At 58.5% G+C, this 27651-nt stretch overlaps 1 protein-coding gene across 1 annotated transcript; it reads left to right on the top strand.

Annotated features, from left to right (window-relative positions):
- On the top strand, positions 1-27598 carry FOXN1 (forkhead box N1). Its single transcript, XM_045525383.1, has 9 exons — positions 1-185; positions 14375-14511; positions 14946-15410; positions 17693-17803; positions 19601-19731; positions 21362-21458; positions 24776-24983; positions 25140-25631; positions 27279-27598. Exons 2-9 carry the CDS (start codon positions 14389-14391, stop codon positions 27596-27598), a joined length of 1947 nt encoding a protein of 648 aa, XP_045381339.1. The 5' UTR covers positions 1-185; positions 14375-14388.
- The last annotated feature ends 53 nt before the right edge of the window (positions 27599-27651 follow it).

Here is a 27651-nt window from a genome sequence, read left to right as displayed (position 1 = left end):
GTTTTGGCAGCAGCCCCTCGGGGCAAGGGGAAGCTGATATCATAATTATTGGCTCACCCGGCAGCTGCCTCCCCTCACCTGATGTCAGCACAGAACCAGGACGGCCGAGGTGACGGACTGACAGACGGACGGAGCTCCTGGCCCCCCAGACCCGGGCCCCCACGCCGACCTGCTTCACTGAGCAGGTAAGAGGAGCCCCGGCCCAAGTCAGCCGTGGAGGCCAGCAGGCCTGGGCCAGGGTATGGGGAGGGGGGTTGCCTTTTTAACGGGCTGCAGGAGTAACTGGGAACACCTGGGTGCTCCCCAGCTTCTCACCGCAGCTCGAGGGAGACTCAGAATTCGGGTGAGTGCCCAGAGGCCAAGGGGGACCCCCTCCTCCGTGCCCCTCCCTCCCGTCCCTGTTCCAGATTATCCGGCTTCAATCCTTCTTGCTGTAGCGTGGGTCTCTTTCTGGTGCGTTGTTGGATTTTGTGCGAGTATCTCTGTATGTTGGAGGAGGTGTGCGTACCCACCCTGTGCTGGCAGAAAATGAGGACTCAGAAGTGCTAGAACTAGAAAACTAGAGCTGAAAGATCCCAACCTAGTGGCTTTTCCGGATGGAGAAGGCAGAGCCCAGCTCTGGGGGCTGGGTGGCACCAAGGCTGTGCACAGATCAAGGAATCACTCAACATCTCTGGGCAGCCTGGGCTGGAAGCTAGATGCCTGGGGCCCGTGGGGAGGCCTGGGCTGCAGAAAGGGGATGATGCCCCTGGTGGAGAAGCAGACAGGTGGCAAACAGGTGCTGTGGCCAGGAGCTGATGCTGAGCTTGAGGCGAGTCCCCATACCCCTGGGTCTGGGCACATTTCTCTCCCTTAAGACCCCGTGGGCAAAGAGTCCTGGTGAGCAGGCCTGGGTCAGGCAGAGAGCCCTTGGGCCTTTGGAACCTAGAGTTGGGGATGTGGGCAGGGAAGGCCCTTAGGAAATGGCCGGAGCAGCAGGAAGCCCCCTCCAGCCTCCCCAGCCCTTCCCCACCCCGCAGCTGATCGGGTGAGATCTGGCATTCCCCGTGGAGTCCCCCAGGCCCTCCCTAAATGCCCACAGGAGCACGTTGGATTAAGAATAGACTCTAACAAGTGGGTGTGTTTGCCTCCTCTCTGCACCTACAGGTCTGGGGGGATATGTTTCAATGTGCTTTGTGGCAAGGCACAACGGGAAAGGACCCAGGTGGAGAGGCTCCTCCTCTTGAGAAGTCATCTCATCCATTCCCCTGCCTCTGTGCCAGTCATTGCCCATGCCAGACAGGGCTGCCCCCTCCTAGTTTTCCTAATCCCTGAAGGAGAAAATGTGATCAGTTCCCCTACAGTCATGAAGTCCTTCCTGGAGTCTCTCTGAAGTCTCTACTGCTGCAGGGTCCAGCTCCACCTGTCCCCATAGCCTTCTCTTTGCCCCACTGACGAACCTCAGTTCCTCGGGGCTGATCATAGGGTGGTGTTGCTTTCTAGTCCTGTCCCCCTCAGGCCTGGCTCAGACTGTTTTACCATCTTCCTCATTCCCTGACCCTCGGGACGCAGGGAGGGAAAGGCATCATCGCTGATGTGGGAAGGGGCAGCACCTCCTGTCCCGGACCCTTTCTCTTGCGGCTCCATGAGGGGCCCAAGGTGAGCCAGGCAGGGACAGATCCGGGCTGGGTCCTGGGGAGGGGCAGAGGGGGCGGGGGCTGCCCCAGGTTGGGGATCCTCAGGGGCGAAGGAGCCACTGGGAGAGGCGCATGCCCTCCCAGCTCCCCGCCCGCCCCGCCCATGCGGCCTCTCGGGCTCAGCTCCCGGCTCCAGGGCCTGCTGAGGCACGCTGCCCCCCCCAGGCCCGGCGCCTCACTCACCTCCCAGAGCCAGGAACCTGTTCTCCCGGGAATGCCAGGGAGTTCTCAGAGGACTTTATTTCCCAGGGGCTCAGGGAGCCCCAGAATCCTCTGGACCAACGGGTCCTGGGAAAGCGAGAGAAAGATTAGGGGGCTTGGGACCCCTCCCTGCTCCCCATCTTGGCCTCATCCACACTGACCCCACATTGCCTCCAACCAACAGCCTTCTTCACTCATTGTGAGAAGAGAGAAGGCTTGAGAAAGTTAAAGACAAGGGGAGAAGCCCACAGATGACACTTGCCTTCTGTCATGTGCCATCTTTTGCCTCCTGGAAAGCCTTTCCTTAGGCCCCCTGGAGAGTCCCATCTGCCCTCTGAGAAAAAGCAACAGAGCACCACTTCCCTGGAGCTCTCCACCCTTCCTAGCCAGGAAGTCCTTCCTGATGTCTAGCTTCCTTCCTCCCAGCTCGAGTTGACACCCAGTCTTCACGGACCAGCAGAATGCCCATGTCCTGCACAGGGCCCAGGGACACAGCCAGGGACTGTTCCCAAGTCATGTTGAAATGTCCTGGGAGCTCACATGTGGGAAAGGACACAAAGCCCCCACCCACGCCTGCTGCCCCTCTGTTATTCTCTCCAGCTCCACACTCTGGTGAGGTTGAGGCCACGTCTGCCACCTGTCATCCCCCATAACAGAAGGATGGAGGAGACAGAGATCCTGCAGGTGTGCCCTTCCGTCTTTCCTTCTGAGTCACTGCCCGGGGTCCCTGCGGAGGCCTATAGAGGGGCGTTTACCAGCCAAGATCAGCTCCTGCAGCAGGAGAGGTTGATAGACTTCAGGGAGACTTTTCAGCATTTTGAGTTGAGTTTGCCTGGACTGTGTGACCACAGGAGGTGGTTTCCTAAGTGGAGAGGCAGCCCTTGATCCGCGCTGGGTGGGGTTGGGCTGGCAACACGCCCAGGAGCAGGGGAAGGACAAGATGACCTCTGGGAGGATGCATCCCAGAAGCATCAGCCAAATGGCCCTGAATGAGCTGGGTCTTTCTGGTTTACCTGTCCCCATCTGCTGGCCCTTCCCCCACCTCTGTGCTCATCTCCAACCCCAACCCCAACCTCATCCCTAACCCTATCCTAATTCCCGTCTTCCATCCCTTCCCAGCCCCTCCTGCTCCCCACCCCCACCCCCACCCCCACTCCTACCTCGACCCCGCCACACCCTCACCCCACCTCCCTGCCTCCCTGCCTCGGCTCTTCAGTCCTAACCCCATCCCCCTCCCACCCCCCAGGATGCATCTGCCCCTAGGTCACAGGTCCCCTTGGAGTCCAACACCCCTCACCAGCACCCCACCAGGTCCTGGCATGTCCTTCATGCGCTCTGAGTGTGGAGGAAAGGCCCAGAGCCGTGGGACAAAACAGATGGGCTGGGACCACCCTAAGCCCTCAGCTTCCTGATCCTTTCTGGGCCTTAACGGCTGGATGCTAACCACACAGTAACGAGTTCAGATGCAGCGAGCCGGGGTTCCAGACAGACCTCCACACTGCAGGTGTGCGGTGGATGAAGAGGCGATGGAGAGACACGCCCCGAGGGCCCCAAAAGGAGGCGAGGGCAGCCTTTCGAGGGTGGGGGGGTGGGGGGCTGTGACCCAACTGATCTTATGAGGCATGGCCAGGCCAAGGCAGGAGAGGGATGGAAGCTGGAGCAGGGATTTGGGGGGTTGTTTAGGAATGAGCATCCCTGGGTCATTCCTTAGTGGCTCTTGCTTAGTCAGCTCAGATTAATGGGGCTGGGGAGAGAATTAGCTGAATCGTGATCTCTCAGGGAACTTGACTCGGGAGCCAGCTGTGAGTCACAGAGAAAAGGGAACCTCTGCTCTCCCAGCTACTCGGCTACTCTGGAAGGTCCAGGGGGTGGGCACCCCTCCAGACCCCCCCAGGATGCAACAGAGAGCCGACTGGCTCCCCCTCCACTCCATGCTCATGGGAGGATGCACAGTCAGATAGCTTCGGGCCCTGCCCTCACACACCTGCCAGGAGACTTCAGGGCTCCCCCAGCCTGAAACTACTGCTTCCAACAAACTGCAGCTGGCCTGGGCACCAAAATACACACACACACACACACACATTCACTCACTCACAGAATGGGGTGTGTCCCTGGAACCGGATTGCCTGGAGACAGTTGAAGGTCCCACCTACACTTGTAAATTCCACAGCCATGTCCCAGACTGCACCAGCCCATTAGTCTAAGGCATAGGATGTGCACAAGGACACACATGCGCGCCCACACACAAACATGCACACGTCACTGTGATCAGACCCAACCATCAGACTCTGCAACTTAGCAGCCCCTCCGCTGCACGGAGCTGGAGTGACCACAGCAGTGGGTAGTGTCCCGGCTCCCGCTGGGGAGGGTTCCTGGAGCCCACATTGGACCCCAGAGAGCATGTGGCTTTAGAGAGGTGACTGCCTCTCTGGGCCTTCCTGAGAGAGTGCCCAATCTGCCTGAGGTGGGAAGGGTTCTGGAGAGAAAATCCTTTGGGATGGCAATGCCAAGACCAGGAGGACCTGGGCATGGTCCAGGGAAAAGGATGGGGTTGGAGCCAAGGAGCTGGACAGGGTCAGGGGAACGCCCCAGAGCCTGCCCCTTCTCCAAGGACATGGTTCAGTGCTCAGAGCCGCCTTCACACTGCCCAGGCACCTGGAGGAGGGAGCAGTACACAGACACTGCATAGCAGGCAATAATCCCCTCCACTGGTGGGGCCTCAGTTTCCCCATCTGTCAGATAGAGAGGGGCTTAGGTGGGAGGGGCCTTCAGGCAAGTGTCACTCCAAGTTTTGGTAAGTTCAAGGAGACGATCTCCTGCCTGCCCTCTGTGTTGGATGGCATTGGGGGAGGAGGTGCACCAGTACGTATCTGTCTTCTACTACATCTGTGTTATTAGTAGTGGTGTCAGAATTCGTATCCCTAATAATAGATTGATGATAATGAGCAGTTCTGATAATGATATGTACAGGGCACGAGGGGCCCCTGGCCCAAGGATGGTGGGATCCTGGGCCATTTCATTGTCCCTACTAAGGTGGGTAGGCAAGTGGGGGCCCACCAGCTGGATGAAAGCCCTCTCGCCACCCCCACGGGAAGCACCCCTGGAAAGGGCAAATGGCTGAGGTGAAGAGATTGCTCTCAGCCCCATCCTTCTTCCGAGATCTCACAGGCCCAGGCCCGGGCCCCCAGGGGAGGAGGGAGGAGGCAGGGGCAGCAGGCAAGATGGCGCTGGTTTAACTTCCTCTGAGCGCTTTGCAGTTCTGGGTCTCAGGGTCCCCAGGACAACCAGGTGAGGGATGCCGGGCACAGACAAGGACCCCATGTTATAAAGGAGGAAATGAGCTTCAACCCCGTGACAAGCCCACCCTGCCAGCAAAGCTGGGAGAGGACCCTCCTGTTGTCCTTTCCTTGAGGAAAAACAGTTGTGGGTCGCTTTGTAGGGCAGCCGGAGGTCTGGGCTCAGCGAAGGCTTCGGGAGATGATGACAGCCCGGTTAAGGGAGGGGGCGACACAAGGCTCCGGCATCCCTGTTGGTCACACAGATCAAATCCTCAGCTGCCAATCACTGCCACACTCAATCAACTCCGCAGCCAGTTACCAACACAGCCCACAGGAGGCTGGGAGCGGGACAACCTGGCCCAGCCCCGATGACTTCATTATGGGGGGGGACTCCTGGGCCATGGGGGACCCAGGCTAATGGCCGGCAACTTCTTCCCTTCCCTTAGCCCTTTCCCTCGCCCCCAACCCACCTGTCAGCCGTGGGGCTGGAGGGAGCTCACTGTAGGAAGGATGAAGGCGATGGCTCACGGCCTGTGGAAACGCCGCCTGGTCCTTCCATCATCCCCCACCTCATCATCCACCCTGGCCCCTCTCACAGCTTGGGCAGACGAGGATGTGAGGGAACTGTCTTCTCTGGAACTCACGAGCCCTCAGATCACTGCTTTCCGCACACTGCCCCCTGGGAGTATGAAGCAGGCAAGAAGTCCCCACTCCCCAGGTGCCCAGCTCTCCAGTCAGGTCCCCAATAGTTCTAGGTCACCTTGTCCACCTCCGAGTCGTTTTCCAGGCCAGTTCTCACATCAGACTGTCATGCCTTCAATCCGGGGGGATGGTGGGCGTGGCAGGGCCTTTTCCTTAAACTGCTCCTCTAAGGGTATCATGTTCTTGGAATTAATAACTCCACCCCCACCCCCACCACCACTAACCTTGGAGGGCAAGCTGATTGTGCTTCTGGGCGCAGGATGTGGGGGTGGGCTCATAGCCTCAGAGTAGCAGGGAGGCAGGAGGGAGGAAAAGGCAGACTGTGAATAACACCCTGAGTAAGAGCAAAACATCCCTGGGGGCTGGGGGTGACTAGGCGGGAAGTCTCTGGAAAGGGGCAGTTAAGGAGCAGGGAGAACCCAGCAGAGATGAGCTCACAGACCAGGCAGCCATAGCAGAGGAGAGAAGGTGTCCCAGTAGGTGTGTCTCAGAGAGGGATGGATGGGAGTTTTGAGGAGTAGCATTTCTGATTTCCTTGGAATGAAACATCCCTTTCTTTCCATCTGTAAAATAAGCATCCACAGTTAGGTCAAAGACATCCATCCGTCTGTCCCACTGAACATTTATCCATCTATCTGTCCATCCGTCCAGCCTTCCACCCATCCATTGTCCATCCGTCAGTCTGACCATCCATGAATCTGTCCATTCATCCAACTGTCCATCTGTATATCTGTCAATCCATCCACCCACCTATCCATCCATCCACCCATCCATCCACCCACCCATTGAGGTCAGGCCCCAGTTGGCCTCCCCAGGGCTGCTGGGAAGGGCCTGTGGTCCTATGGCATTTATGGGGCATGTGACCTGCCTGCCTGGCCTGGGGAGGCAGCCCCGCCTCAGCCCTCGGGCAGGGGGCTGGTCCAGGCATGTGGGAGTATTTATACCTCCTTGGAGGCTTCTGGGGAGCTGTTGGCTGAATGACTCCCCGAAGCGGTGATGGCCATGGCCCAGAGCCCACTGTGAGTGCTTGAATCCGGCTCCTTTGGGGCCAGGGGTGGGTGGCACTGGCTGGAGAGGGGCCCGAGGGATGGGAAGCTGCCCAGAGGTGGCCAGGGGTGGCGGAAAGGAAGGAGCACTGGGCGAAGGAGAGTAGGAGAACAGGAAGCTGTTGGAGTCAGGCATCTGCAACAAAGCTGGGATCCTCCCTGGAGGACGGATGAATCTATTGCCCTTAAACAGCCTCTTGGTGGGGGCGGCGGGGGGGGGGGGTCCCTTGGTGAATGACAGAAAGGACAGGACAAGAGGACAAGAAGAATTAAGGTTAGATACCTGGAAGAACTTCCAGGTCAGCCCAGGGCAGGGAAGGTGGCTCAAGTGCTTTTTCAGCCGGGCATACTGAATGCGGCTCTGGGACCAGCCTACTTCCAGAGGCAGGGGAATGACGGAAATGGCTTTAGGAGAGACCTGATTTGGGGGATGGAATGACTCAGCTGCAGGTGTCCGTGGCTCACATTTGGAGGAAAGTGTCACCTGGGGGATGTGGTTGCTGTTCATCCTTTGTTCTCCCCATCCCATCCCCGGCCCATCTGTCCCCACCCGCTTCTGCACTTGAGTCAAATCTCAAGACAGCGGCAGCCGACCCATTTCCTGAAACCAAAGCAGGAGTAAGAGCCAGAGGGGTCAGAATGTTGCCCTCAGAACCCCCAACGTTGATGGGATGAAAGGAGCTAGAAACTGCCAAGTATCCTGGGGTGCCTGAGCCTCCGGCACAGCCCCCAGGCCCTTCCCTGCCACCCCCTGCTAGATAATTGCGGAGCTGCTCCAGGGGACCCCTCCCAGCAGCCGGTGGGGTGGAGCCCTGGGTGGGGCCACAGGCGATCCCTGGGCACGGCCCCACCCGTCGTAAAACATGCTGCCACAGCCAGCAACAGAAACCATTAAGGCGGAACTGAAGTTCCCTCCCCACCTTGCTTATAAAGAGCAGGTAGGAAGCAGCGGGTGGGAGGGGACCTGGAGTACGGAGAGAGCCCAGCGAGGGCCCTCGGTGCCCCAGGCCTGCCTGTCCCCTGTGACTCAGTTGCCCACGGGAGATTCAGGGACAGACCCTCCCAAGGGAACCTCCAACCGCGCCCCCGACCCACCTTTCAGGTGTGAGCAGGGAGGCTGAGGTGTTCCCGAGGTGGGGCCGTGGAGCATAGTGTTTAAGCATCCTGGCTTTGAAGCCTGGGTCTGAATCCCAGGGAGCATAATTTACTAGCTGGGTGAACTTGGACAAGTCAGGTTAACCTCTCTGAGCCTCAGTTTCTGGATCTATAAAATGGGAATGACAAATCAGCACCTCCCTTCTGGGGTGTATAACTCACCCTGATCCCCTAGAGGATTTCCTCAGGGAGTCCCCTTGAGAAGGCAGAACAGGGGTGAGGGCCCAGCTGACAGCTCCCTGGACCATACACACCTCCACAGATGTACACACTCCTGCAGGTGTACCCCCTCCACAGGTGTACGCCCCTCCACAGGTGTACACACCCCTGCAGGTGTATGCCCCTCCACAGGTGTACGCCCCTCCACAGGCATACCCCCTCCACAGGTGTATGCACCCCCACAGGTGTACGCCCCTCCACAGGTGTATGCCCCTCCACAGGTGTACACAGCCCCACAGGTGTATGCCCCTCCACAGGTGTACGCACCCCCACAGGTGTACACCCCTCCACAGGTGTACCCCCCTCCACAGGTGTACGCACCCCCACAGGTGTACGCCCCTCCACAGGTGTACGCACCCCCACAAGTGTACGCACCCCCACAGGTGTACACACCTTCACAGGTGTACGCCCCTCCACAGGTGTACGCACCCCCACAGGTGTACGCCCCTCCACAGGACCAGCCTCAGCATCCTTAGATGCAAATGGTCCCAGCACCTCACTTTACTCAAAATGAACTGAAGTACAGAAAGGGGAAGTGACTTATCCAAGGTCACATAGCCAGCAAACAGGGTGTCCCCTGGTCCCCACCCCCAAACGGCCCCTTCCACCTGAGTCCTGAGGAGCTGGGGGTGGGTCTCTGAGAGGTGGAGATGTTGATGAGTCGAGGAGCACAGGGCAGGGGCAATAATGATTATCGTTGATCCTGTTGTCAGGCTTCCTGGGGAATTTCTCACTTGTCATCCTCCTCTCTCTGGCCGTTTCTTTCTTCCCTCTGACTCCAGGGATCAGGTTATCTTTCCCATTCCCAGGGATCATGCAGGGTGGAGGGTGAACAGAATGCCCAGATATCAAGTGGCCTTCGCCAGCATTTTCAGGGTCGCGCCCCTGGAGTGTGAGTGTATGGGTGTGTGGTCAGGGCTCTCGAGACCTGAGAGTCAGGAGATGTGGTCTTAGCTGTGTGGCCCTAGGCATGTCATTTCTTCTCTCTGGGCCTCAATTTTCTCCCCTAAAAAATGGGGTTGATGACCCTGTACCCCTGCCAGTGGTAAATGTTCACCAATCAGCTTTCAAAAAGAAAGAGGCCAGGCATGGTAGCTCACACCTGTGGTCCCAATGCTGTGGGAGGTCGAGGCAGGAGGATCACTTAAGGCCAGGAGTGACCAGCCTGGGCAATATAGCAAGACCTCATCTCTACAAAGAATAAAAAAACATTAGCCGGGCATGGTGGTGCGTGCCTGTAGTCCCAGCTACTTGGGTGGCGGAGGCAGAAGGATAACTTGAGCCCAGGAGTTTGAGGTTGCAGTGAGATGATGCCATTGCACTCTACCCAGGGTGACAGAGCAAGACTCCATTCTTAAAAAACAAAAAGAAAAGAAAAGGAAGGAAGGGAGGGAGGGAGGGAGGAAGGAAGGAAGGAAGGAAGGAAGAAAGAAAGAGAGGGAGGGAGGGAGGGAGGGTGGAAGGAAGGAAGGGAAAAAAACAAAGAGTGAGTCTGATTTGTAGTATTTGTTTATTTCCATGGGCAAATACTCCCACCACGGCCGATCTGGGCCAATTTCACTGGATGCGGAGTTGGGAAGAGACAGGCACAACGGGCTCGCACCACCCCATACCAGCTGGCTGCAGCACACCACTGCCCGTGCCCTCTGGGCAAAGTGAGGATGAAATGAGATAACAGATACAAAAGTGCAGAGGAAGCCGCAGTGCTCTGTGGGTGTGGAGCTGTGATGAGGGTCATCCTTACCGGTGGAGAGCCCCAGGGCACAGTCCACCACGGACAGCCCAGGCCTCCAGCCCAGGAAGGGGGCAGGTTGTGTGTCGTGCTGAGAGGTGGGTCATGAGAGTGACCTGGGGTAGCTCCTGGGATCTGAGAGGGGAGGGCACTGACTGGGTCTCCCACAGGGGTTCGCTGATATTTGCACACACATCCCATTGTGCTCCCTGAAACTGAAACAGCCAGGATGCAGGTTTGACTTCTGTGAGGGATTCCTTCTGAATGCAGATGCCAGCCGCAGGACACAGGCCGTCTGGGAGGCCTCCTGAGGGATTCAAGTGACAGAGTCACCCCTCACTTTCCATTTGAATCCCTGGGAGTTTCTGCAGGCACTGGCTCTACCACAGGGGGATGGCCGCAATGACCTCTGAAGCCAGAGAGTCTAGAGGAGGGAAGTTGAGCCTCTGCCAATGAGGGAGGGTGATGTCAGGGAGATGGAGGTGGGAGGCAGGAAAGGGCAGGAAGGAGGTGTTCCCTCTGCTCTCCCTGCCCCCACCCCTAGAGCTCATGCCTTAAGTTAACTCTGTCCCACTGCTAATTATTAATAATAGCTATCATTTATTGAGCATGTACTATGTGTTAAGCTATTTACAAGCAATATTTCATCTAATCCTCCAGAGAGGTGTGTATTATTAGCCCTATTTTACAGACGAGGAAACTGAGGCCCAGGGAAGGAAGTTAAGCAGCTTGCGCAACCGCAGTTACTGGGATTCAAACTCAGTCCTGACCCCAGATCATCCAGCTTCAGGAGCTCTGCGGGCTACTCCAGGGAGGGGTCAGGGCCCAGGCAGCCTCGTCCCTCACTCCACAGTGAGCCCTTCCCTGTGCTGGACAGGAGTCCCCCGTAGACACCAATCAGAAGCCCTTTGCCCAGCCCCTGAGGCAGGAGGGCCCTTTTGTATACAGTTGGTGGAGGGCCCCCTCTTTCCTGGACTGTGTGGTTTTAGGAAAGTCACTTAACCTCATCTCTGGGCCTCATTTGTGTAGAACAGAGATTCAGCTGAAGTGCCCAAAGGGGCATCGTGGTCACCAAATCAGGAGTCATCACTTACAAAATCTGCCCAGAGGAAACCCTGGACTGAGGACCACTCAGGGACTTCTGCATCCTCAGTGCAAATTAAAGGGTGGGCCTCTGAACTCTGAGTAACTTCCCTGCTTCTAATCCTGTCCCTGGGGGCTTGGAGGAGATGGGATGGTGGCTTAGCCAAGCTAGGCTATGAAAGCCATGGCTGAGAACTGAAGCCTTGGTCAAGAGCTCAGACATGCAGGAACTCAGCCAGGGCTACAGACAATGTCCCAGAAATAGGGAATAGGTGCCAGGATCGTTCTGGGCAGGCTGGACTTCAAGAGGAGGTGCAGGCCAGAGCTGGGGCTCAGGGAGGCCTCCCCAGATTCACATCTGCAAAGGAGCAGGGCCGAGGTCTGAGACCCCTGAGGCCAGGCTGAGTGAAGGCCAGACAGCTGGGAGGGCTGGCAAGAGCTGCTGCCACCTGGGGATGGGTCATCGCCAGTCTCCGCAGGGCTGCCAGGCCTGGAGCAGTGGGAATCAGGGAAACTGTAGAGACCGGGGCCAGAGGCCCTTGCGTCCAGCTGCATTTGGCCAACTGAGACCAGCTGTATGACATGTGTCCCTGAGTATTTTCTACATGTCTGTACCTAATACACGTCTTCTCGCTTAATGCTCATGATGATCCTGTGAGGTGGGCCCATGTGCCCACTTGTCAGATTTGGAAAGTGAGGTACAGAGAATGACACCTTTTGTTCAAAATCACACGGCCAGAAAGTGACAAGGCTGGGGCTCAAACGCAGGTCTTCCTGAATCCAAACCCTGGCTCTTAGCCACCATGTGATCCCCCCGACCCCCGCCAGGCTACAAATCCTGAGATCTGGGGGGAGGAAGAGCCCCCACCCCTGCATCTGGAGCAGCTGGAGAACGCCTTGGGAAGACACCAAGCCCACTGCACCACCTCCTGGGAAGGCAGCTCTGGGCCGGGGCAAGGTGTGGCAGGCAGGCCCGAGCTGTCCAGGGAGCAGGGGCCAGGCCGGGGCAGTCATGCGGAGCCGGAGATGGGCTGCCCCGCACCTCGGGCCCCATGCCTGCGCCCTTGTGGTGTCCAGTTACGGCCAGCTCGGCGCTTCCCCGGTCACGCCACATTTAGCATTGCCGAGTGAGCAGGCACCGGGACATCGAGAAGGGCGGTGGGGACTCTTGAAGGGGCGGGGGAGCCTCCCAGCAGCAGCCCCTGACCTGGACCTCAGCTACCAGCCCCCTGCTACTGATCCCCCGTGGGACTTTGGGCAAAGTCTCTTCCCTCCTTGCCCCTTTAACCCTCTGTTAAATGAGGTGTGTTGATGGTTTATTCAGCAAAGATGTGCCAACCTGGGCTGGGCACCGCGGAGCCAATGAGGCCGTCCCTCCCTCCCAGAGCTCCTCGGAATGGCACAGCTGCCCTGCTCTGGCTCTAGGGGGTCTTGGGTAGAAGGGGCAAGTGTAAACCTCCCGCTTTACTTGCTGCCTGGCCCCCCTGCTTATCCCACCCTGACTCTGACTCCCACCAAATGAAGAAACCGTACGTGGAGCACAGACTCTGGAGTCAAACCTGTCTAAGTTCAAACCCTGACTCTGTCAAGGGTTAGCTGTGTGACTTGGGCAAGTCGCCTAACCTCTCTGAGCCTCAGTTTCTTTATCTGGAAAGTGGAGTTAACAATGTACCTTCCTCACAGGCTTGTTCTGATAAACGAGTGAGAAAATCATCTGAATTTGCACAGTGGCCAGCCCAGAGCTGCCCCTCAGCAAATGGCGGCTTTTAGCCAAGACCAGGTGGGCAAGGAGGCGTGAATTCAAGAGGCACCACTCTTTGCAGGTGGTGAGGGAAGGAAAGAGCTGGGGTAATACCAGTAAGAGTCGCACCAACGATGACATTCATAATGAGAAGTGACATTTATTGAGCGCTGACTACACGAGAGCCACCATGCTAAATTCTCTCGGTGCCTGACGCCATCTGATGCTCACAGCACCCCGTGAGGCAGGCCCCTCACTCCCCCTGTTCTGTGGCCCATGGTGCCGAAGTGCAGAGACTTTGCTGACGCAGCTGGTGAAGGGCTGAGCCCCGAGTCCTCTGAACCACTCCACTGTGCTGGGGACAGAGTTCTCCTGTGATTCCAGAAGGTCTGAGCAAAAAAAGCCCTCAGATCTCATCTAATCCAAGGCCCTAGTTTTTTAGGGAGAAACTAAAGGCCAGAAAGGGCAGTGGGGCCGGGTGTGGTGGCTCACGCCTGTAATCCTAGCACTCTGGGAGGCCGAGGCGGGTGGATCGTTTCAGCTCAGGGGTTTGAGACCAGCCTGAGCAAGAGCAAGACCCTATCTCTACTAAAAATAGAAAGAAATTATCTGGCCAACTAAAATCTATATAGAAAAAATTAGCCGGGCATGGTGGCGCGTGCCTGTAGTCCCAGCTACTTGGGAGGCTGGGGCAGTAGGATCACTTGAGCCCGGGAGTTTGAGGTTGCTGTGAGCTAGGCTGACGCCATGGCACTCACTCTAGCCGGGGCAACAAAGCGAGACTCTGTCTCAAAAAAAAAAAGAAAAGAAAAGAAAAGAAAGGGCAGCAGCCTGCACAAAGTCACAGGTGTGAGAGAGAGTTTGTAGGACATAGGTAGCAACACAGCACTTGCCAGATGTTCCAGCGTGGGCTGGTGGCATCCCCAGTGCCTGCCAGGCTCACAGGGCCCCCAGACAACCAGGATGCTTTGAGTCCCCAATTGCACACTGTGGTCACACCAGCCAGGCTAAGGCCTCGAGGGTCACACCACAGGACCAGCCTATGATGAGGGCTAGGTCACCTGGATTGTGGGGGCTGCTCCAACCCCAAATCTGAGCCTGACCCATGCCCAGATCCCCCTCCCCTCAGGACCCCTGCATGGAGACTGCCTGCCGATGTCACCTCGCCTGGCCCTCCGTGGTAGACACAGGAGAGAGAGCTCGAGGAGCCAGAGGCAGGGTCTCGCTGGGAACCAGTGTCTGACTGGTTCAGTCCTTGCAGCCGCAGAGCCCAGAAACAGCCAAGCGTCCTCCTCTGAGGACTCCTACCTGGCTCCATTTGCTCTCTCTCCACGGATGTCCCCTCTGTCTGTCCTTCTCATTATCTGTTTCCTTCTGTTTCTCTCAGTTTCTCTCTGTGTCTCTGTCTCTCCCTCTCGTCAGGACATGGGCTGGAGGCAGGGTCCCAGCCCAGGGACAGGATGGGAGTTGGGGTGGTGGCCCTAGGGTTGGTCACCCCTGGACACTGATCCTCACTCTCACTGTAGACGGCTTTCTCCAAGGCCAGGACTGGGTGATGGTGTCGCTACTCCCACCGCAGTCTGACGTCACGCTGCCGGGCCCCGCCAGACTGGAGGGTGAGCGCCAAGGGGACCTCATGCAGGCGCCGGGCCTCCCAGGCTCTCCTGCCCCGCAGAGCGTAAGTACTTGGCATTGAGACCCAGGCTCAGGCCAAGGTCTAAGGGCTGCACAGGCAGCAGGTAGACCAGTCACCCACACCCGCCAGGGACCTCCCAGGTTTTGTCTTGTCCCTTCTACCCGCAAATGAGTACTCAGTGACGCGAGGTCCAGAGCGTTCAGGTGTAGGCCCTGCTCATCTCTTCAGACTGGGGCTTTCCCGGGGCAGGGCTGTGGTGCCCCATCAGCCTTGGGGTGCCCAGGTTTAGGTGCAGTATTGCCCTCATCAGATTGGGGCTCCCAAGGGCAGTCTATACCTTCTCCATCATCTGGGGGCTCCTCAGAGCTCAGAGCTCAGCCACAGACTCCTTCACCCAAGCACTGAGTAGGGTCCCAGCAGGTCCCCAGGCCTGGTCCAGCCCCGACTCACAGGCTCTCTACCCTCTGTCTACCCAGAAGCACGCCGGCTTCAGTTGCTCTTCGTTTGTGCCCGACGGCCCTCCGGAGAGGACACCCTCACTGCCCCCACACAGCCCCAGCATTGCGTCGCCAGGCCCTGAGCAAGTCCAAGGTCACTGCCAAGCTGGCCCCGGGCCGGGCCCCTTCCGGCTGTCACCCTCAGACAAGTATCCTGGCTTTGGCTTTGAGGAGGGCTCAGCGAGCAGCCCCGGGCGCTTCCTCAAGGGCAGCCATGTGCCCTTCCACCCGTACAAGCGGCATTTCCACGAGGACGTCTTCCCCGAGGCCCAGACCGCCCTGGCCCTCGATGGACACTCCTTTAAGACCCCGGGGGTGCTGGAGGCCTTCGAGGAGATCCCCGTGGACGTGGGCGAGGCCGAGGCCTTCCTGCCGGGTTTCTCGGCAGAGGCCTGGTGCAACGGGCTCCCCTACCCCAGCCAGGAGCACAGCCCCCAAGTCCTGGTGAGTACCACGGCCGGTGGGCATCCACCTCCCGCCTGGCCAGGTTCCTGACAGCCCAGAAAGAGTCCTCGGAGACCAGACTGCCGCCTTCCCTTCTCAGACCTTGCCACTCAAGGTCAGCGTGCACCAGGGGAGCGGCAGGCTCAGAGAGCTGGGGCCTCCAGGTCGGCTGGGGAGGGGGCGCCGGCCTGGCTCAATGTGGAGGGGGCTATGGGGCAGGCAGGTGAGGCTGAGGAAGCTGGCGGCTTCCCAGAGGCTCCTGAGTCAGGAGTCCAGTGTGTGACTTCGCTGTTTGTCTAAGTGTCAGGAATCCCCAGCTAGACCTGCATGCCCATATGCAAATGTGAGAAGAAAAACACATTCCAGGGGCCAAGAGAAAGGGTTTTAGGAGGAGCCACAGAGCACAATTTTTCCCTCTCCAGCCTCAGTGTGCCGAGTTGAGAGAGGACTTAAGTCTTCTCGAGGGGCCCTTCCTGGCCCCATTCTTTGCCCAGAGTGGGGTCTGGGTGTATTGATAGAAAGACCTTGAAAGCACCTTGGCAGGTAAACATGTCCTCCCACAGCTGGACCTCCAAGCGGTGTGACCTTGGGCTCATCTAACCTCTCTGAGCCTCTTTGGAAAAGTAAGGTGAACACTACCTGGCAACAATAGTATTGTTGCTTTGGCAAGAGGGGGACTAACGGAGCTTGCTCCCCACTCCCAGCTCTGGTTCGGAGGTCCCTGAGGCAGTGGCTGAGTGGGCTCGGCCAGATGCCCACCAGCCCTTCTCACCTCTTGCTGGCAAACAGGTCCCCATTCCAGCCCCAAGACACCCCCACAAAGTCTTGTTTCCCAGGCTTGACAGGGGCAGATGTGACCAGGACAGGACCTTATTCTGGTTCTGGAGCCCTCTGACAGCTCCTTCTCAGGCCCCTTGAGCACGACAGCGGCCCCCAGTGAGGACACCATCATCTCAGCCACTGCCCCCAAATGTCCACTCATAACAGCTCCCGAGCATTCTGCCAGGTGCTTTCTTTCCGGTGCCCCATTTAATCCTCTCAACAACCCTCTAGAGCATTCCCACTCTACCCATTTTGCAGATGAGGAAACTGAGGTTCATGGAGGCCAAGTGACTTGCCCAAGGTGTCTGCCAGCCTGTACGTGGGAGGCTGGGACTGGGCCCACACCCTCACCCTCCCGCACAGTGGAGAAGAGCTCCAGAGACACATGGCTATTCGGCCGACTTGCTGGGTGACCTTGGGCACATCGCGTCCCCTCTTTGGGCTCAGCCCCATCATCTCTCAAATGAGGGGTTGGACACCAGTGCTCTTGGCCCTTCCGGGCCTGGGATTCTGTGATCGTGGCAATCTCTGCATCAGCAACCCCAGGGCACACCCAGAAAGAGGTCACGGCTTTTTTGCCCCTCTGGGCCCAGATGCTGGTTTCCCAAGGCCCCAGGGAACCCCAGGAAGAGTGGGGTTGTCCACCTTCCTGGGCCTCCTCCTGGGCTTGTCCACCTCCCAAGGCCTAGCTGAGCATGCTCCTGTCCCTACTCAGGGGAGAGCTCCGTGGTGGGGCCTGGGGACTCCACGTGGGCCTCACACGCATGGCAAGCCAGAGTCTAGTCACCACGTGCCTGTGCCCAGCATGAGAGAACACACAAGCTCACGCAGACCGGCAAGCAGGCAGACTCCCTGCACAAGGAACAGAAGCTCTGAGCTGGGATGGCCAGGACCCAGAGCCCATCCAGAGAGCCTGCGGGAGCTTTCTGGGGCTTGATGGAAGGGGAAGTAGCAGGGACTCAGGGGTCACAGCTGGATCCGCCACAGGCAGTGGGCGCTCCCCGTGCTCCCCTCACCACGGCTCCTCGGTGGGGATTCCAGGGCTGCCACCTTTTCCAGCTGTCTCTTGAGGACCTGCTCGGGGAGGCTGGGACCCAGAGCCAGGTAAGTGGGGTCAGGCACTGCACCCTTGTGCCGTTCCAGCAGATCTCTGGCCCTACCCCAGCCTCACTGTCACCAGTGACAATTCTCCCGCACTTCCCGGGACCGCCCAGCCTCAGCCTCTCACCTGCAGGGAAGTGAGGGATAGGGAAGGCTGTCAGTTCCAGCCCCAGCGCCACCACTAAATTGCTGAGTTCTCTTGGGAAAATTCCTGCCTTTCTCTATTCTCCGATGTTCTCCAGAAATAAGCTTTGGGGGAAACAGCGTGGGGGGTTGCTTTTGTGTAAGATTCAGGACATGGGAAAGAGAAAGGGAGAGAAATAAGGCCCAACCTGGTCATCTGCTTTCTCTTCCAGCAGGGGTCAGAGGTCAAGATCAAGCCCCCAGCTCTGGAGAGTGGCCCCGGGATGTACTGCTACCAGCCCCCCTTGCAGCACATGTACTGCCCTTCCCAGCCCCCCTTCCACCAGGTGGGTCTGAGGCAAGTGGGCAAGTGGGCATGCTTCCCAGCTCAGAAGATAGCATGTGTGCGTGTGTGTGTGTGTGTGTGCACACCTGCGTGGGCAGGTGAGGGCAACAGGGCCCTGAACCTCAAGGCCAGGCCAACCTGGGTGGGGGCAGTGGCTACTGGGGAGGGAAGCAATCGCCATTCTCTAGGGGTGGGCCTGTCTGAGTCCCTGGCGGGGCCTGAGAGGTCTCAGAGATGGGAGTGGGGCTGGGACTCAGGCAGGGCCGTGGTGTAAACCAAAACGGGAGGGAGGGGAAGGGCACCCCAGACAGGCGCAGAGGCAGAGACAAGAGGAGTATGTGGTGTGACACACAAGGCCGAGTGGGGCAGGGAGCAAGGGCTCCCATCTAAGTTAGCCACCATCTTGCTCTGTGACCTTGGCCTCAACCCCCCTGTAGCCTAGAGAGGGTGGGCACCGGGTGTGGGGTTGGGGGCCTTCCCACCTGCAGGGCTCCAAGTTCCCATCGTCTTTGGCCCGTTCTCCCACCCCAGCTTCGGCTCCTCCCAAATGTACAGGATGCCAAGTAGTCATCCCACACTGGCACGGGATGGAGGATTTTTAAAAGAGAAAGGAAAGAGCCCCAGAGGAGCCAGGCAGCTCCCAGGAGTCACCGGGCAAGACAGAGCAAGTGGCTGCCCAGCGCCCAGCTCCATCCACCTGCAGCCTGGCACTGAGACAGGCCCTGCCTGTGGAGCAGGTTCTACTCCCAGCTCTCTGGCACTGGCCCTGATCTTGGCCAAGACTGGGAGGCAGGCGGAGGGTGGGGGTGGGGGGGGTGTCAGACTGCCTGCTTTGTGGGGGAAAGAAAGAGTTGGAGGGAAGCAAAGGAACCGCATGAGGGGACGTCCTCCCTGTCCTGAGGGCCCTCGCTAGAATGGCCTAAGCTACGCTGAGGCTCACAGACTGACCCAGGGTAGGGGATGTCCCCGAGGCAGCCTGCCTGTCAGGGACTGAGCCACAGCAGGATAAGGGGCCACCAGACCTTAAATGGCCTCACCATGCCTGGCCCTGCTTTGATGCCCTCTGCTGTCCACACCCCCTCTTGAACAAGATGGCCGCACCCAGGGCTTTATGGAGCCCGGAGAGAGGGTGACTCAGGCTCTAAGTGTCTCTCGGGTGACCTGGAAAGAGCACTGCAGCCTGGAGCAGCTGGGGGAGTCAGAGTCTCCTACCCCCTGCCCCCATAAAACACCATCCCTGGCACCGCAGCCACTCCCTGCGCCATAAAACCACCTCCTACCCCCACCTGCCCACCACCATGACCAGCCCTTTCAAAGAGCCACTGAAACTCGTAAAAGGTGGCATTGCCTGGCAAACACCCAGGTTGGACATCCCACTTCCGGCCCAGTCGCCCCAGGAGATGCAAGGGAGGCCTGGAGCGCCGGCCCAGAAGGGCACAGGGGCAGGGGGCTGCCCCTCATGCCCTCATCCCCTCACACCCTCCAGCCCAGGCAGGCTCCTTCCCTCACCATGGCAACCAGAGCACCTACAGGGCTGGGGGAAGGAGCTGGAGGAAAGGGGGCTTTGAGGACTCTGAGATCCTGAGTTCCAGAAAGTGGATCTGACAGGCCCTCAGATGCCCACACCACTGGCTGCCCCCTCAGATCGCTCTGCCACAGGGGTGGCGGAGCCCAGGACCAGGGGGAGGAGACTCTGGCCTCAGCTCCTTCTCTGGATGTATATGAATGGGGGAGGGGGAGGCCCCCTCGGAAAGGCCGGGAACCATGGTGATCACTGTGTCCCCTTTGACCCCTACAGTACTCGCCGGGTGGCGGCAGCTACCCTGTGCCCTACCTGGGCACCTCACACTATCCGTACCAGCGGATCGCACCCCAGGCCAGCACCGATGGGCACCAGCCTCTCTTCCCCAAACCCATCTACTCCTACAGGTACGTCTCCCAGCACTCCTGGGGTGGAAGGAGGGCCCCTGGGGAAACTGAGGGATGGAATCTTCTGGGTATGAGAGCAAGTGCAGGGGGTAGAAGTCATACCCAGTGGGCTTCCGGAGGGTGCTGAAGAGAGGGTCCCTGCATGGAGGCTGGGGGACAGACTGGACCACCTCTGGCCTTTTGTCTAACCCTGGGGAGTTATGTCTGTGGCTCAGCTCAGCAGATGGTGGTGTCCTGGGGTGAGCCTGCCGAGCTCTAACCTCCCGGGGCCCAGGGCCTGGGGCCGACAGTTTAGGGGGGATGCTCCCTACTTCCCCCGACCCTCCCCAGACATAGAGAGAAGCCCCACTTCAAAGTCCTACTGGAAGTAAATGAGGGATGAGGCCTGCAGATGTGACTCAGTCATCCACCATCTGCCAGATCTAGTGGCACTTCTCCGGGGCTGGGGTCTTAAGTGCCAGCAGACCCAGCCTGTCCAGGAGACCCTTCCATTTGCCCTTTCATTCATCCCACCAAGTGACACTTGACCTCATGTGTGCGAGGCCCCAGGTGGGGTCAGATCATCAGCTAGTGTGACCTCGGGGAAGGAAGAGGAACTCCCACGTCATCCAGGAGCACAGAGAAGGGGTCTGTGAAAGGTGGGGTTGTGCACAGAAGGGAGCATATGCAGGCCTCCGAGTCCTGCAGAACTCGGTTCAAGACCGGACTCTGGAATTTACTAGCTGTGAAACCTTGGGCAAGTTGCTTAATCTCTCTAAGCCACTGTTTATTCCTCTTAAAAAAAAAAGTCAGATTGGGGGGCAGCAATTCAGGCTGTTGGAAGGATTAAGTAAGAGAATGTAGGTACCACACCTGGCACATTTTAGGGGCTGAATAAACCTTAGTTCCTTGGCCAGGCACGGTGGTTCACACCTGTAGTCCTAGCACTCTGGGAGGCCAAGGCGGGAGGATCGCTTGAGGTCAGAAGTTTGAGACCAGCCTGAGCAAGAGCGAGACCCCCCCCTGTCTCTACTAAAATTGGAAAACATGAGCCGGGTGAGATGATGCGTGACTATAGTCCTAACTCCTGGGGAGGCTGAAGCAGGAGGATCACTTGAGCCCAGAAGTTTGAGGTTGCTGTGAGCTAGGCTGATGCCACGGCACTCTAGCCCGGGCAACAGAGCAAGACTCTGTCTCAAAAAAATAAAGAAAAGAAACCTTAGTTCCCTCCCTACTATTCAACATTCATTAAATTGGCTGAGGACTGACTGGTGATGGCAGCTTCCGTTTAATGAGTGCCTTCTGTGTGCTAGGCATCCTCTTTAATCCTCACGACTCTGAGCTAGCCATTACTTTCTTCCCTTCAAAGTTGAAGTAACTGAGGCTCAGAGAGGTTAAGGCATTTGCCCAAGGTCACACAGCTAGTGGGTGGCCAAGCCAGGATGGCAACCCATGTTTCTCAGATTCCACAAGACCCTGGTATGTCTGTAACTCCTGACGTCAGCACGCGCTTCAGTGGACACTTTCCCAACCCCTCTCTTTTCCACCTTTCAACTCCAACCTCACAGAGCCTCTCACAGGGGTGAGGGGCTCTGGGTGGGCTCAGAACTGGCCAGAGGTTCAGACTCTCAGGGGCTTTCTCTGTCTTCAGCATCCTCATCTTCATGGCCCTTAAGAACAGTAAGACCGGGAGCCTTCCTGTCAGCGAGATCTATAATTTTATGACGGAGCACTTCCCTTACTTCAAGGTAAGCCCAGATCCACCCCGACTCCACCCCGCCAAGTCCCCCCAAGCCAGGCCATTCTGGGGCCAGAGTTGGGGGGAAGAGGTGGGGGAAGCATCACAGCGAAAGCCAGAGGGGTTTGTCTCCCACCACACACACTGTCCCTCGTCCCCGCCTCACAAGGACCGAGTTCCTAAAGAAGGGGCTGCATGTGGGGAACAGAGAGCCCAAGCTGTTTTTCCAAGGTCACACAGCAGGCTGGAGGCAGACCTGCTGGGGGAAGGCGGACATGTCAGTCCTGCCGGGTCTCAGCAAGCATTCACCTACCCCAAGTGGGGAGAGAAAATTGGGGAAGAAATGAGAGACTGTCCCCATTACTACCCCCAGGATGCTGTGGGGCTGGGGCGATGTAGGTAGGAGCTGGGGATGCTGGGCCCGAGGAACCCGTTGTCTTCCCAGTGAGATTAGGATCTGCCTCTGTGGGCGGCAGGCCCAGCTGCAGTTCCGCCAGAAAGCGGGGTGTGGGCTTCATGGTCTTTGAGTGTCCCAGGGAACTGGCTGGCTCACCCGACTCTCCCCCCACCTCCTTGGGAAGAACCTAATAACTAGATTCTAGTTCCTGTCATCTACAAAAGGGGCTTCCGGGCACTCTACCCAACTCCCTCCCTAGAGACAAGACAGGTGCTCTTCTCCCAAGATAGGCAAACACATCAGAGAGGGTGGTCCATCTGCCCAAGGTCACACAGCAGGTGGGATCAGTTACTGAGTCAAGCTGTTTGGCTTCACGCACCACCCACTTCCCCTGGCTGCATATACCTCAAACCTTCCAGCATAGACCCCTTCTCCTGGGGTGGGGTGGTGGAGACAGGAGCTTGTGTGGGCACCTTCTCCAAGACTTGCACCCTGGTGAACACAACTTCATCCTCTACCTGTCAGAGGACGGGAGCTGAGACCCAGGTAGTCCAGAACTCAGCTCCACCTGCCACTGGGTGGTTCCCAGCCCTGCCACCTAACCATCTACCCAATCGTGCTGCCTGGGGATCACTCGAGGCTGATGTTCAAACAAGTTCCTACTTGCTGAGCTGCCATCAGATGGGGAGTGGGCAAGATGGCCAGAGTCTGGCCAGGAATGGAAAAGTATGTTGATCCACCAGAGTTCTGGAAGGGAGAGGAGGAGGCAGGAGAGTTGTCTCTGGGATTTGAGAAGCATCCAATCCTGTATCTGGGGCTGCCCCATACCCCAGCAGGTTAGGGGGCTGAAGTCTCCCCAACCCCTGCAGATTTTGGAGGGTCTTCCTGGGCTTCATACGGGCCCCACCCACTCCTCTCAGCCCTCCCTCCCTGCCGACTGCTGGCTGGCCCCAGCCCCTCCCTGCATCTCACCTTCCTGGCTTAATTATTTTTCCTGGGAGCTGTGTAATCCTTGTTTTATGGGGCTAAGGAGTGAAGAGGTCTAACAGCTTTTTTAAGGGTTCTAGTTGTTGTTCTTAGCCAGTTGCATCACTCCCTCGCTCCCCAATTTACATTTGATTTCAGAGAGAAAGCATCTCACTGGATGGTGAGGCAGGCCCTGTGGGGCGATCTGGGCAGGGCTCTTGGCGAGGGGACAGAGTTGTAGTCTGGGCTCTGTCACTGCAGCCCGTGTGATCTAGGGCTAGGCCCTTTCTTCTCTGGACTTTAGTTTCCCAGTCTGTAAAATGGTCGTCTTGGACCAGTTGGCACATAGATTCCTTCCAACTCTGACAGTTTCTCTCTGACCCACCTAAGGAATTAGCTCAAAGGGCCCCTGCCCACTCCATCTCTCACTCCCCATTTGTAGGTCATTTTTCTGGGCAAGGACAGAGTGGGCCCTGGGGTGGGCAGCACTCATACCCCAGGCAGCTGCTGTGGGCGTCCTGTAGCCCCATGAGTCAGGGACGTGGGACTGGAGAAGTGTCCAACTGCTGGACATAATTGTTAGTGCTGACCATGCCTCTTTCAAACAGGAAGTGGCTGGGGTGGGGGCTGCCCTGGCATCCTGAAGTCACAGATTTATAGGGCCATAAAAGGCCCCAGTGCCCATTAACTCTGCCCATGGGGCGACATGGCCTTCACTCCTACTGGGGGCTGTCGTGGGAGTCAAAGGTAAATCCCCACTTGGCTGGCCTGGTGGCTCAAGAATCCTCCCTGGTGACCCTGGGAGCCTTGGTGGTCATCTCAGCCAGCCCCCAGCCCCAGGCCAGCTGCCCCCAAGAAAGGCTGCAGCAGCTCCTGCCAGCGCCTTGGAGTGACGCTGGCATCAGGGCCCGGTTCTGCTGGGCGTGATTCAGCGTGGCAGCTCCCTGGGGCCAGTGAGCAGGGGAGGAGGGAGTGGCCGCCCCTCATTAAGCAGAAACTTCGGGCTGAAAGGGAGAGGGACCAGGGAATGAGGGCGAAGGAGCCCCAGCGCCCCAGCGGGTGCCCTCCCCAGCGTCAGCCCACGCTGGGCTCAGGGCTGTCACAGAGCCCGGAACAGCGCTGGAGGTGGGCGGGCGGGGGGCCCACTGGCACCCCCACCTCCGCCTCTCACCCAACTGAGTCAGCCTAATGGTTTTTACAACCCTCCCTGGGCACAATTACTGCACTGGTGGCATGACCGGGCCTCTTAATGGGTGTTTATTCTGTTGGCACGAGCACCCCCCGCCTGAAGGCTGGCCTCCTCTCCAGGGCACGCCCCCCGGGCACACGCATGTGCACACTCACGCCCACACACTCATACCGTCGTGGATACCCACGCGCACCCCCAGAGAGACTTTCTCACACGCAGCCGTCCTCGCGCTCAGGAATTCACAGACCCGCTCCCAGGAGATGACGATGGCACCGGAAGGAGCGCTGTGTGTCCCCACGCTCATGCACACTGCGCCTCCGGACACCACAACCATGACAGACTCACAGCCTGTGTGCACCATGTGCGCGCGCACACCCTTGCCAGCCTCACCCGTCTCTGTTTTCTCCCAAGTCTGCCCCAGAAGGGATGAGGCAGACCCGGGAGAGGAACATTCCGTAGCCTTATCCTAAGTCCCCAAAGCTGGCACAGGAGACCCCGGAGCAGTGAGTCCCCTTTCCGCAGAGGGGTCCACGCACAGGCCTGGAGACCCAGTGGGGACTGGTCCGACTTCAGATGGAGGGGCAGGAGGAAGGCAGATTTTAGATGAAAATAACTTGTGGTCAAGGTTCCTGCTCACCCTCCCCCCCCCCCGCCCCCACCCCCCGACGGAAGGGCCCAGAGGGGGCGAAGGAAGGAATGTTCTAGGGCCCAGATCTGGAGCCAGCCCTGGCTGCTTGACCTCAGCCTGAATTCTCGCCTTGCTCTGCCCTGGCAGACGGCACCCGATGGCTGGAAGAATTCTGTCCGCCACAACCTGTCCCTCAACAAGTGCTTCGAGAAGGTAGAGAACAAATCGGGAAGTTCCTCTCGCAAGGGCTGCCTGTGGGCCCTCAACCCGGCCAAGATCGACAAGATGCAGGAGGAGCTGCAGAAGTGGAAGAGGAAAGATCCCATTGCCGTGCGCAAAAGCATGGCCAAGCCAGGTGAGGCCGGCCTGGCCACGAGAGGGAGGGCCCCGGGTACCCACGAGCCTAAAAAAAACGAAGAATTGGTGAGTGAGGAGAGCGAGGGTTCCAAGGCTGGGGAGGGTTGCGGAGGAGGGAGGCCTCACAGTGTTCCTTCTCTCTTGGGCCTTTCAGAAGAGCTGGACAGCCTCATTGGAGACAAGAGGGAGAAGCTGGGCTCCCCGCTGCTGGGCTGTCCGCCCCCCGGGCTGGCAGGCTCAGGCTCCATCCGACCCCTGGCACCCCCAGCTGGGCTCTCCCAGCCACTGCACTCCCTCCATCCAGCTCCGGGCCCCATCCCTGGCAAGAACCCCCTGCAGGACCTACTTGGGGGGCACGCACCGTCCTGCTATGGGCAGACATACCCGCACCTCTCACCGGGCCTGGCCCCTCCTGGACCCCCGCAGCCACTGTTCCCGCAGTCAGACGGGCACCTGGAGCTGCGGGCCCAGCCAGGCACCCCCCAGGACTCGCCTCTGCCTGCCCACACCCCACCCAGCCACAGCGCTAAGCTGCTGGCCGAGCCTTCCCCAGCCAGGACCGTGCACGACACCCTCCTGCCAGATGGAGACCTCGGGACCGACCTGGATGCCATCAACCCCTCTCTCACCGACTTTGACTTCCAGGGTGAGCCAGGGGTGGGAAAAGGGAGGTGGGACAGGATTGGAGAGGGGCACGTGGCCGTGTGGCCCATTCCTTCCAAGAGTCCAGGATGCAGCCTGCGCGAGCTGCTGGGTTTCTGGTCAACTGAAGCAGAGAAGGCCCGAGACGACAGGGGTGTCAAGCTTCCCACTCGCTCCCTGCCATCCGGAGCATGAGGCAAAGAGGAATGTCCCGGGCCCTGTCTCCTTCCTCCTGGTGCCCCGAACATGTCACAGCTGATCCCGTCATCAAAACACTCGGCTCTAGATAGGCCCGAAAGTCCTCGATGTCCTATTCCATACCTGATCGTGAGTGATCAATCGTTCTGAACATTCCCAGAAGCATTTGCATTTTGTCAGAGTTCATCTCTTAAAGCAGAAGGAGAGCGAACCTCCCCCTGGAGGAATGTAAGGCCTAGAGCTGGGCAAGTCCTGGGGAGATTTGGGGACAGAAGTCTCACACCATCTTGTCTGTCCCATGTCTGCATGTGGCCAAGCCCCCCAACTCCCACCTAAATCCCAGTGCACCCCCGGGCACTAGTACCTGACCACAGGAAGTTTGGAGCAGGGAGATGACCAGGCCTCTGCCCCGCTGTGCCCACTGGGGTGGGGACATCCACAAGCAGGTGAGGCAGCCTGTCCTCAGAGGGCTCCCAAGCTGATGAGGAGATGGCCCAGGTCTTGGGAAGCTATTATTAGAAAAGCGCACATAGAATCTCAGCACCGCCCAGCAGTGGGGAGCAGGGCTCACGCAGCCTTGGAGGGAGCTGCAGACATAAACATTTACTCAAGCCCTTCCTAAATTTCAGGCATCATGCTAGTCGCTTCGTGTGTGCCCTCTCACCTGGGCTGGAGGATAGGAGGGATTATTATTAATCCCATTGCACAGAAGCACACAGACGTTTAGTAATTTACTCATGGTGACGGAGGTAGGAGAGAGCATTAGGATTGAAACCCAGGCAGCCAAATCCAATCCAGTGTTTAGCCAGGCCCTCTTCCTCCAGACCTTGCAGCCTGACACCCTGGGCAGGAGCTCCAGGCCCTGGCCTGCCATGATGCAGGCCACACGGCACAGAGAGGGACCGGGTGGCAGCACCGTTTGTTCCCCAGAGTCAAGGTGTGTTTCCCGGCTCTGCTCCCATCCCCAAGGCCCTGCTGTGGAGGAGGCCCGGGGAGCCATGCCCATCCTCCTTATCGGTCCCGCAGTGCATTGTGGGCAGATCCATGGTCTGGGCAGGTCAGATCCACTTTCCTTGGAGCCTGGGCAGGAGCCAGAGTGAAGAGTTCCTGGGGGTTCCCCAGGCTAAACCCCAGTGCACAGCATTTGCATCAACCCTTCCAGTAGGCAATTCTCAAGTCTGTGACACGCCCCAATGCCCCCTGTCAAAAGAGCCACAGAGGTCATCTAAATCTACGGCTTTCAGACCATGCTATATGGCAGGAGGAATCTGAGGCTCAGAGAGGTTCAGCAACTGCCAGGGGTCACACAGCTAGTGCCAAGATCTGTTCCCACTGCATGTCACCCTGCTCCTGCTCTCTGCAGCATATTAGGGCCCTGGGGAGGAGGGTGGACAGGGCTCCTGCAGTGCTTCCAGTGTCACCTGTTCTTTCTTTCCTTACCCTCCCCAACTAGGAAACCTGTGGGAACAACTGAAGGATGACAGCTTGGCCCTCGACCCCCTGGTACTGGTGACCTCGTCTCCGACATCATCGTCAATGCCACCACCCCCACCCCCACCCCACTGCTTTCCCCCCGGGCCCTGTCTGGCAGAGACAGGCAGTGGGGCAGGTGACTTGGCACCCCCAGGCAGTGGGGGCTCCGGGGCACTGGGTGACTTGCACCTCACCACCCTCTACTCGGCCTTCATGGAGCTGGAGCCCACGCCCCCCACGGCCCCCGCTGGCCCCTCCATGTACCTCAGCCCTAGCTCCAAGCCCATGGCCCTGGCATGAGCTATTCCAGCATCAGCTCCAGCCTGTGCCCAGTCGGGACATCCCGGCTGGTT

The sequence above is a fragment of the Lemur catta genome, chromosome 15 (assembly GCF_020740605.2).
Source record: "Lemur catta isolate mLemCat1 chromosome 15, mLemCat1.pri, whole genome shotgun sequence".
Taxonomy (NCBI): domain Eukaryota; kingdom Metazoa; phylum Chordata; class Mammalia; order Primates; family Lemuridae; genus Lemur; species Lemur catta.
This window is presented reverse-complemented; position numbering and strand designations above follow the sequence as displayed.

What these genes read in the sequence shown, in the direction of transcription:
- FOXN1 (XM_045525383.1), top strand. Translation starts at nt 14,389, where the DNA reads ATGGTGTCGCTACTCCCACCGCAGTCTGACGTCACGCTGCCGGGCCCC. An exon ending in CAAAAGCATGGCCAAGCCAG is followed by an intron (nt 24,984 to 25,139) that starts GTGAGGCCGGCC and finishes TGGGCCTTTCAG; the next exon opens with AAGAGCTGGACAGCCTCATT. An exon ending in CACCGACTTTGACTTCCAGG is followed by an intron (nt 25,632 to 27,278) that starts GTGAGCCAGGGG and finishes CTCCCCAACTAG; the next exon opens with GAAACCTGTGGGAACAACTG.